The sequence below is a fragment of the Ranitomeya imitator genome, chromosome 1 (assembly GCF_032444005.1).
Source record: "Ranitomeya imitator isolate aRanImi1 chromosome 1, aRanImi1.pri, whole genome shotgun sequence".
Taxonomy (NCBI): Eukaryota; Metazoa; Chordata; class Amphibia; order Anura; family Dendrobatidae; genus Ranitomeya; species Ranitomeya imitator.
The window spans coordinates 608,053,984-608,063,995 of record NC_091282.1 but is presented as its reverse complement, the minus strand read 5'-3'; the positions used below and the strand labels follow the sequence as shown (position 1 = coordinate 608,063,995).

Here is a 10,012-nt window from a genome sequence, read left to right as displayed (position 1 = left end):
ACGAGACAATGCATCGGCTATTGAGTTCTGCACACCCGGCACATGCACAGCCGAAATACAAGCGTTCAGCTCCAAGCACCGGAAAACCAACTCCCTTACCAACTTAACCACCGGGGGGGATGAGGCCGATAAACTGTTCATCACCGACACGACGCTCATGTTGTCGCAATGAAAACGAATCCTCCTGTTAGCAAACATTTCACCCCAAATGGAAACCGCCACCACGATGGGAAACAATTCCAGCAAAACCAGATTTTTTGTAAGGCCCAACTCCCTCCACTGGCCCGGCCACCGTCCGGCACACCAACGACCACCGCAATAGGCCCCGTAACCAGCCGAACCGGCTGCATCCGTATAAATCTCGCAATCAAAGTTTGTTAAGACCTCCTGCTGAATCATCGACCGCCCGTTGTAATTGCACAAAAAACGTTGCCACACTAGCAAGTCGTCTTTGTGTTCCTTGCTCAGGCGAACAAAATGATGCGGCTCTTTCACACCTGCTGTTGCGACCGACAACCTGCGACAAAATATCCTGCCCATGGGTATGATCCGACATGCAAAATTCAATCTACCCAAGAGAGACTGCAACTCTTTCAAAGTCAGCTTCCTCCTCCTTCTAGCTCTATCAACCTCCTGCTGCAGCATGGCCAACTTCTCCTCCGGCAACCGACACTCCATTCTCTCGGAGTCAATTAAAATTCCCAAAAAACTCAACACTGTGGTGGGACCTTCCGTCTTATCCGCCGCTAATGGGACTCCAAAAAGTTCTGCTACACAAAACATAGCCGTTAACGTATTACGACACACTGCGGAATCAGGCGGCCCAATAAACAAAAAATCATCCAAATAATGGATAACCGACTGAACTCCCGCCACGTCCCTAACCACCCACTCCAGAAAAGTACTAAATGTCTCAAACAATGAACAAGAAATGGCGCAACCCATTGGCAAACATCTGTCCAAATAGTAACCACCATTCCAAAAGCAACCTAACAACGGAACACTGTCCGGATGCACCGGAAGCAACCGGAAGGCCGATTCAATATCCGTCTTTGCCAACAGCGCCCCCGGGCCATGCCTTCTCACCCACTGTACTGCTGCATCGAATGATGTATACTCGACAGAGCACAGTTCCTGGGCGATGCCATCATTTACCGACCGACCCTTTGGATACGACAAATGTTAAATCAACCGAAATTTATTCGGCTCTTTCTTAGGCACCACCCCCAAAGGGGAAACCACCATACCCTCAGTTGGCGGGTTCAAAAACGGCCCAGACATCCTTCCCAACTCCACTTCTTTCTTGAGTTTAACATCAACCACTTCGGCATGCAACATTGCCGACCGCAAATTCTTAATCGAAAAAGGAACCTCGTGACTCGGAGGAGGAATCCTAAAACCATCCGCAAAACCATTAAAAATAATACCTGCCTTCACCTGATCAGGGTACCTATTTAGAAAGGGGGCCATCTCGTGAAGCCTCACCGGGCTCTCCCCCTTGACCGGCACCCACAACTGGCTTTCCTTTCCCCTTCCTGAAACACTTTGAAGCCCCGTGTGAACTTCCATTACAGTGGGAACACACGTGCTTAAATTTACAGGTGTTACCGTATTTACACTGCCCGTCATTAAACTGCCAGCAGGTTCCAGACTTCTCCTTTGCTCCCTGTGCACCCTGACTACTGCTTCCGTGTCCCGCCTGCTGGCTGCCACCACCCCCGGACCCATGAAAGGACTGCCCATGTCTAGCTGGGGCCATAACCTTCAGCCAAAGGCCTATATCCTTCTGGTCCCACCTAATTTCCGGCCTCACCGCCTTCCTCTGCCTAAACTGCTCATCATACCGCAGCCACGTCTGACCGCCGTATGTACGATGCGCCTCCCCAATCGAGTCCAGATAACAAAACAAACCCGAGCAATTCTCGGGCGCTTTCTCCCCCACTACACTCGCCAATATTGCGAATGCCTGTAACCAATTCGCAAATGTCTGCGGAATTAACCGCCACCTCCGCTTTTCTTCCTCCTCCTTTTTGCTATCGTCTTTTTTCCCTTTATCCAAGTTAAACTTCTCCAACGGAAGCAGGGAAAAAATTTCCACATACTCGTCTCTCCAAATCTTCTCCTTCACCTCCTTTTTTAAATGCGTTCCCAACGGCCCTTCAAAGCACACATAAACTTCCCCTTTCGCTCTGTCATCTAATTTAACCGTATCGCCTTTCTCCTTCTCTGTCTGAACCGAAACCGATACACCTGCCGATGCCACCTCCAATACCCGACTAGGGCTTACCAACCCACTTCCCGACGGGGGTACCACCCCTCGCCCGGCCAACCACGCCTCCACCGGCGATGCGGCAACCCCAGTTGCTGACCCCCCCTCCAATCTACGCAAAATTTGTGACATACCCTGCAATAAGTCCTGCATACCTGGCACCTCTGCCACAATCGGCCCACTCCTCTGCCGTTCCTCACACACCGCCACCCGACCTCCCCTAACTTCCTGCAACCCGGCCCCTGCGGGCGACAAACCAGACATAGACTCATACTCACAACGCTGCGCGGGTGCTGTGTCCCCGCCAGCCGGACCTCCGGATCCCTGTCGCTCCGACCTCCCTTGACGATCACCGCTGGACTCCGACACCTCCTCACTGCGTCGATGCCCTGGGCCCGCGCCCCTGGCCTCCTCGTCACCAGGGGGGACCCGAGCGTGCTGGAACTGCTGCGCCGCTAGCCCTCTCTGCCCCAGGCCCGCGCCCCTGGCCTCCTCGTCACCAGGGGGGACCCGAGCGTGCTGTAGCTGCTGTACCGATCCACTCCTCCGTCCGCCGTCAGTATCCCCCGCCACCCCACCGTCCGATGGGTAACGGGTAAACGCTGCTCTATGTTCCGGAGATCTCCTGGGCGACCGCGACCGATCCCCACGTTCCAACCCGGGCGAGCCCGCCCGGTCGTGTAACATTCTTCGCTCCCGAGCAGGCAGCTCGACACTGCTGCCTGCATCTCTCCCTCCGCTGCGCCGTTCGGTACAAGCGGGACGTATAAGATCCCCCGACCGCTGACCGTCCGCCGCCTGTGTACTCCTCGTGGTCATCCCAGCAGGCACCCTGGGAGGTGATGGGCTGTGGGTGCCTGCCGCCGGTAAAGGGTCCGGATTACTGGCTGCTGCTGCTGCTCTTCCTGGCCGTGCTGCTCTTCCTAGCCGCGCTGCTCCTCCTGGCTGTGCCACTCTGCCTGGCTGTGCTGTTCCTCCTGGCAGCTCTGCTCTTCCTGCCACTGCGCGCCCCCTGGGCGCTGTGGATCTGCAGGGGGCAGGGGGAGCGGCGGCCGCTCTCCCTCTGGACACCGGCACAGCAGGAGAAGCCGGTGGAGCGGCGGCCGCGCGTCCCCTGGGAGCAGGAGACCTGACAGGAGCTGGGGAAGCTGCGGCTGCGCTCTGCCTGGATCGCGCAGGCCGCACTTCCGGTCCGGCGCTCCCGGCAGCAGCGGCGGTGTCCTGGGCCCGACTCCCGGCGCCTGCAGACCGGGCACTTGGATTCCTGCCGGCGCGGGAGCGAACGGAGGGGGCAGCGCCGCCGGACTCACCGCCCGCAGGGTCCCTGGAGGGGCTCCGGAGCCTGCGCCTGCCACGCGCCGGGACTTCGGGGGATAGTCTCTCTGGGGGCCTGGTCCTCCTGCCCCGTGAGCTCTGCCCGGATCCTCCTGCAGCACCGATGATGGAGGCCAGCTGGGCCTCAAGCCAGCCCCCTCTCCTGGACCTGGCCATCTCTCTCAGCTGGGACATCATTGAATCCGCCGATGCCATCCTGCACGTCTTCCTTCCTCTGGATTAAGGTAGGGAATGGCGGTTTTCCCGCACTTTCCCTACTACCTCCCCCTTCTAAACCCCTCCCCCCCCTTTCCATTCTCCTATCCCCAGCCGTAGCATTATTTAAAAAGACCGCCCGGCTCAAAGCAGTCATGGGGGGCCTCCTCCCAGCTGCGCTTTGTTCCAGCCCCCATCTAGCTGGGTACTGGGTGTAATGCCTGTTTAGACCCAGGCTGGGTACTTGATGTGCTCCGGGTCGACCCAGGCTGTGTACTGGTGGTTGTTTTGGGAGCAGCCATAGCCAAGGTTGTAGTGCTTGTCGTCGTCTTCTTCTTTTTTTTCCTCCTCTCTCCCTCTGGGTGTGGGTCGGCTTCCCGTCTGTGTGCCCTTGAAGGCCTGGCATGATCAGAACTTTGGGGCTGTGTTCTGTGGTGGCGGTGGCAGTGGCGGTGGCCCTCGGCACGCGGAGCTCTGTGGTGGTGCTCTGCAGCAGGAGTCGAAGTCATGGCAGCCAGCGATGGTACTGCGGGCACTGTAGTCGCTGACTGCATGACCCGAGCCTGCTGCAGAGCAGTGACATATGCATTGTTGCAGCCCTGCATGACCGAAATCTGGAGTTCCGGCGTAAGATGTTCAACCATGCCCTTGTGAATGGCACTAAAAAAATGTTTGGCCGGCCTCGAGAGCTCCGATTCGATGTTTTCAAGACGCCGGTCGATATTGGACATTTTATCGCACAGCGCCTTGAAACCATTCTGAAATACGGTGCTCAAATGTAAAAATTCGGGCATGACCGCCCTGTCCGAGGCCCGCTGACGCTGTCGGGAAGACCCGAAGGAAGGAGCGACAGAGGCCTCGGCCAGGGGAACATCTGATGGACCGGCTGCCGGTTCGCCAGATTGTGGTGGTGCAGACCTGCTCTCGCTGTGGGATGGCTGCGACGGTTCAGATGGCGCTTCACGAAGGACCGCTCCAGAGGGTCGGACAGTCTCGCGGGTGCTGCTGTGTGTTCTGTGAAAACATAAGGAAACCATTAGTATACTAAATATAACATTTCACATGCGTCATTAATTAACTTTACCGGCGGTATCCATTGCCGCCGTTAATATTAACCTATTTTTAATATTGACACTGCATATGTCGCATCAATCTTAAAATAAAAAATGCATTTATTGATTCCAAAATAGTCATCCATGGTTGCGGTTTGTAACGCCCGACAGTTACGCTTACCGTTGGAACTGCCATGACGTCACGGTCATGTGACCGAGACGTCATCACAGGTCCTGCGAGCTGAGCAACCATGGGAACATAACCTGCCTTGCAGTAGAAGGTAAGCCGTGTCTATTATATTTTAAGTTTTTGTGTGTAAAAAAAACTGGGATACACCTGGATGGGCACTATACTACTCCACTATGAAATATTGCCCGGGCATGGCCAATCTACTATCTTTCTGTGTTCTGTATACTTCTGATTTCAGGGAAAGAAATAGTAAGTCAAGCTCACCATTGTAGTAATCCCAGAAGGCTCAGAGCACGGAGCCGCTGTGTCAAGCGTGAGAAGACCAGAAATGAATAAAAAATACGAGGTCACCGAGGCGTGAAAAGTAAAAACTAAATACTTTATTCACTTCAATCAGAAACAGAGGATGAAACATCAGCACAATACAATAAAAACACTATCTACGCGTTTCAGGTCTGATGTTCCCTGTCACCTGAAACGCGTAGATAGTGTCTATTGTATTGTGCTGATGTTTCATCCTCTGCTTATGATTGAAGTGGATAAAAGTATGTATTTTTTACTTTTCACGCCTCTGCGAGCTTGCATTTTTTTCTTCATTTCTATACTTCGTATTTGCCAAAATAAATGGCTGGGCAATAAGCTACGTGGCTGGAATATAGTACGTGAATATGCATGTTGTAAAAACTAGGTGTGTGCGTAGGTACTATACTTACTCTCTGCTTTCAAGGACCGGTCGCAAGAACTGCAATATACGGTTGTATTTGTACACAGAGGTCCTTGACGCTGCAGCACCACTACGGATCTGTCCCTCCTTTTTCAGGCCCCTCCTGAAACGGTCCTTCATGGAGCGCCATCTGGTCTTCAATTGTTTAACTGTGTATAAAAAAATAAGTTTTAGAGAATATATTGAAAACGATTACGCAACCGTGTGCAATCCCAATAGAAGACATCACAGACGGTTGTGTAATCCTGGCCTGATGGGTCACAGCAGCATTTTGGAAATACTTACGAAATTTAGCTTTGGCCACGGGGGAAGCGCTGTCGAAGCCATCCCACAGCAATTGTGCCACCTCTATCCACAAACGGTGCAGTATGCCCTGGTCCGCGTGCCGGGGGTCACGGCTGTCCCACAACGGGCCCCGTTCCTCTATGGCTGCTACCATCATGTCAATATCGAGTTGGTCATCATGGGCCCGTTGTGAAACCTAGAATAAATGTAAAATATTAATGTTTGCAAGATAAAGAATGTTGTCCCTATCTCCTCCACCGCCACCTACCACCTCCACCACCACCCCCTCCCACCACCCCCCATACCCGCAAAAACAAAAAAATTTAAGAAAAAAAAAGGAATAGGTTTGACATAAAAACTTACTCGCCGTCCTGCAACCACAGCTTGGCCCCGTGGTCTCTGCTCCTGCTCCCTCTGTTCCTCCTGGCTCTCCTCCTCACTTGAAGAAGCCTGCAAAATAGTTTACCAAAAAGTTGAGTGACCCATCTACAAATGACAGCGAATAGTAAGCAATAGTTGATCATGTACTCACCGGACTCCTCAGCGGTGGGGTGTTGCTGGAATCGCTGGCCATGATGCAATTCTGAAATAAAGAACAAAATAACATTTATCCTATGCTCCTTGGCACAATACAGCAATTAAAAAAAAACAAAAAACATTTACATTTCAACCGCAAAGAACATTGCACTCCAACTGAACTAACGCTGTGCAAACAACACTGCCACATTGATTAAAAGAAACAATGGCAGAGACAACCCAATGCCAGAGTAAACAAAAGCCTAAAGATAACAAAACAAATATACAACAGACCCAAGTGGTAATCACAAAAGAGAGTTTTTTTTTTAAAAAAAAGGACAGTATGCACGGAGCAACCCAAAAAACACAATAGATTTTTGAAAGGAAAAAATTAACAACCCCCAAAAATTAAGGGCAGAAACGTTAATAACACACCATACTTTACAATAAAACCGACAGGGCCGGAGACAATAAAAGGCCATACAACGCCATACATCACAACCAGAAACATACAACAATGTCTTTACACAATCACAGTGCAGAAAAAAAAATACACAACTTGCAATATAAATTATTACATTTAATAAAAGTGCGCAGAATCATTCTATACTACCATACTTTACAATAAAACCGACAGGGCCGGAGACAATAAAAGGCCACACAACGCCATACATCACAACCATAAACATACAACAATGTCTTTACATAACCACAGTGCAGAACATAATACACAACTTGCAATAAAAAATATTACATTTAATAACAGGGCGCAGAATCATTCTATACTACCATACTTTACAATAAAACCAACATGGCCGGAGACAATAAAATTCATATAACGCAAGAATAAAACATCACAACTGAATCCAAAAAACACCACCAAACCAATAAATGGAAAAGAAAAATCTATCCTGGAAAGAACAATAATCAAGGCCGCAGACAATGAAACGCCATCCTATACAACGCCATAAATCACAACCAGACTAAAAATACAACAATATCTTTAAACAACCACAGTGCAGAATATAATACACAACTTGCAAAAACAATTTTAAAAAACATGTAGAAAATGCAGAGAATCATTCTATACTTACATCTCTGGACAGCGGATGAAAAGACAGTCTGGTCAAATGTGTAGCCTGATGTGTAGCCTGCAGCAGAAGTGACAAACAATCCAACATTTTCTTTATATATGGGGGATGTTTTTATCACTGTTTGCACTGTCTAGACACTGTCTAGACACTTTTTTGTTTAATTTTATTTAACGACGCATGCGTCGCACAACGCACGCACGACGCACACACGCGACGCAAGTGCGTTGTCAATAGGTTTCAATGGGAAATTGTAACGCAATGACGACGCACGAGCGACGCAAGTGCGACGCGTGCGTTTTTTTGACGCTACAAAAATGCAACATGTAGCGTCTCCGACGCCACCCAGGTGCGGTGAAACGACGCATGCGTCGTGCGTTTTTCCGAAAACGCACGACAACGCAACGCATGCGTCCCCAATGATAAAGATAGGGGCGCATGACGCATGCGTTGTCGTGTGTCGACGACGCTGCGTCGCATGACGCTAATGTGAACGTAGCCTTAGTTATCTTTGGGAAGGTTTGCAGTCTTTTAAATAAGGCACATTCTATAGCTTCTGAGCTGCCATAGGTTTGTTCCAGTCTTTCCCAGGCTGCAATAAGACCTGCATCTGAATAGTCCACATGAACTGCCCTTATTGTCTTTATGCGCTCTGCTGATTCAGGGCCTAACCAGTTAACAAGCAAATCCAGTTGTTCCTTGCCGGTGAGATTAAGGTCTTGGATCACTGCTTGAAAGATGGATTTCCAGGCTCTATAATTCTCAGCATGATCATCAAACTTTGAGAGACTAATGTTTATTAACTCCCGGCGAATCATGTATCTGGCGAAGTCAGACATGTCCGATCTCCCGGTCATTGTTGCAGGATGAACTTGTGGTATCCGTAGGGAATGTAAGTTCTCTGGCTTATATGACTGCGACAAATCAGGACGAAATGATGCGGCATAAGGGTTAAACTGCGGTTTAGTCTCTATAGGTTCTGCCGGCTGTGGCCTAAATTGTAAGTTAGTGCTGGAAGTTACCTTGTCCGCAGTAGGTGGCGACATTTCTTGACTTGCGGGCGCATCCGTGTTAGAAACTGGAGGTGGTGCTGGTGCAGATGTTGCATGTCTTAGCACGTAGTCTGAAGTTCGATCAGCTGCGTCTTCCATTTCTTCTGGAATAAGACAGTCCGGATTATCATCTTGTCCCAGTGCTTGTTCAAGGACCTTCAGTTTAGCAAGGGCTGTTGCTTCTTCCCTTTCTGCTTGGAGTATTTTTAATTTCCTTTGAGCTTCCACTTCCACTTCAGCCTCTCTTTTAGCAAAGGAGCTTTTTACTCTAGCTTCCTCTGCAGCTGCACGGATCTCTAGTAGCTTGTCAGACAATGTTGATTTCCTGGAGTGAGATGATCTGGAAGACCGAGCTGTGATTTTGGTCGATGTTGTGCGATGTGACCTAACCTCTTGGAGGTGAGCGATGCGGAGTTCTGCTTTATCCTGGGCATCTCGCACTAATGAGGTCTTTTCTTGGAGAAGAGTTTCCCTTTCAGTTACTTCTGCTGGGGCATCTTCCATGTCACAGTTACTCAGGAATGTGATGAACTTTGCAGACAGTCTCTGGTAGCGATCATAGGCGGCAGATAAACTCTTCAATGTGGCGGTTAAACCTGCAGCGTCACTGTGATAGGGTGGAAGAGCTGCTAAATAGTGATCAACTCTGCCCCATAAATGTTCTAGGTTATCATGGAACTCGTCTCTAGTAGTCTCAAAGTTCTCTCTGGCCTTTTGTGTCGGCTTGGTTACACGTTTGGGTCGTACGTCCTGCTCTGCAGTAAGTGTGGACTCTGCTCCTGCAGCATCTATGGTGTCGGGAACCTGATGTGCTTCACTTGCAGATGGGTCCACGGTAGGGTTGAGCGAAACGGGTCGTTCATTTTCAAAAGTCGCCGACTTTTGGCAAAGTCGGGTTTCATGAAACCCGATCCGACCCCTGTGCGGGGTCGGCCATGCGGTACGCGACTTTCGCGCCAAAGTCGCGTTTCAATGACGCGAAAAGCGCCATTTCTCAGCCAATGAAGGTAAACGCAGAGTGTGGGCAGCGTGATGACATAGGTCCTGGTCCCCACCATCTTAGAGAAGGGCATTGCAGTGATTGGCTTGCTGTCTGCGGCGTCACAGGGGCTATAAAGGGGAGTTCCCGCCGACCGCCATGTTACTGCTGCTGATCTGAGCTTAGGGAGAGGTTGCTGCCGCTTCGTCAGAAGCAGGGATAGCGTTAGGCAGGGTCCATTAACCACCAAACCGCTTGTGCTGTAGCGATTTCCACTGCCCAACACCACCTTCGGTGTGCAGGGACAGTGGAAGCTACATTTTT

General features: G+C 50.4%; 1 protein-coding gene across 1 annotated transcript; it reads right to left on the bottom strand.

Moving 5' to 3' along the window:
• Positions 1-736: 736 nt before the first annotated feature.
• On the bottom strand, positions 737-6,593 carry LOC138678938 (uncharacterized). Its single transcript, XM_069767765.1, has 5 exons — positions 6,414-6,593; positions 6,051-6,246; positions 5,755-5,914; positions 4,349-4,813; positions 737-767 (listed from the first exon to the last, which is right to left on the bottom strand). Exons 2-5 carry the CDS (start codon positions 6,205-6,207, stop codon positions 737-739), a joined length of 813 nt encoding a protein of 270 aa, XP_069623866.1. The 5' UTR covers positions 6,208-6,246; positions 6,414-6,593.
• Positions 6,594-10,012: the final 3,419 nt, after the last annotated feature.

Coding starts and splice junctions, on each gene's coding strand:
- LOC138678938 (XM_069767765.1), bottom strand. CDS start 6,207: ATGATGGTAGCAGCCATAGAGGAACGGGGCCCGTTGTGGGACAGCCGT. Junction 4,814..5,754: donor CCGGTCCTTGAAAGCAGAGA/GTAAGTATAGTA, acceptor ATGTTTTCACAG/AACACACAGCAGCACCCGCG. Junction 768..4,348: donor CAGCAGGCTCGGGTCATGCA/GTCAGCGACTAC, acceptor TTTGTGTAGCAG/AACTTTTTGGAGTCCCATTA.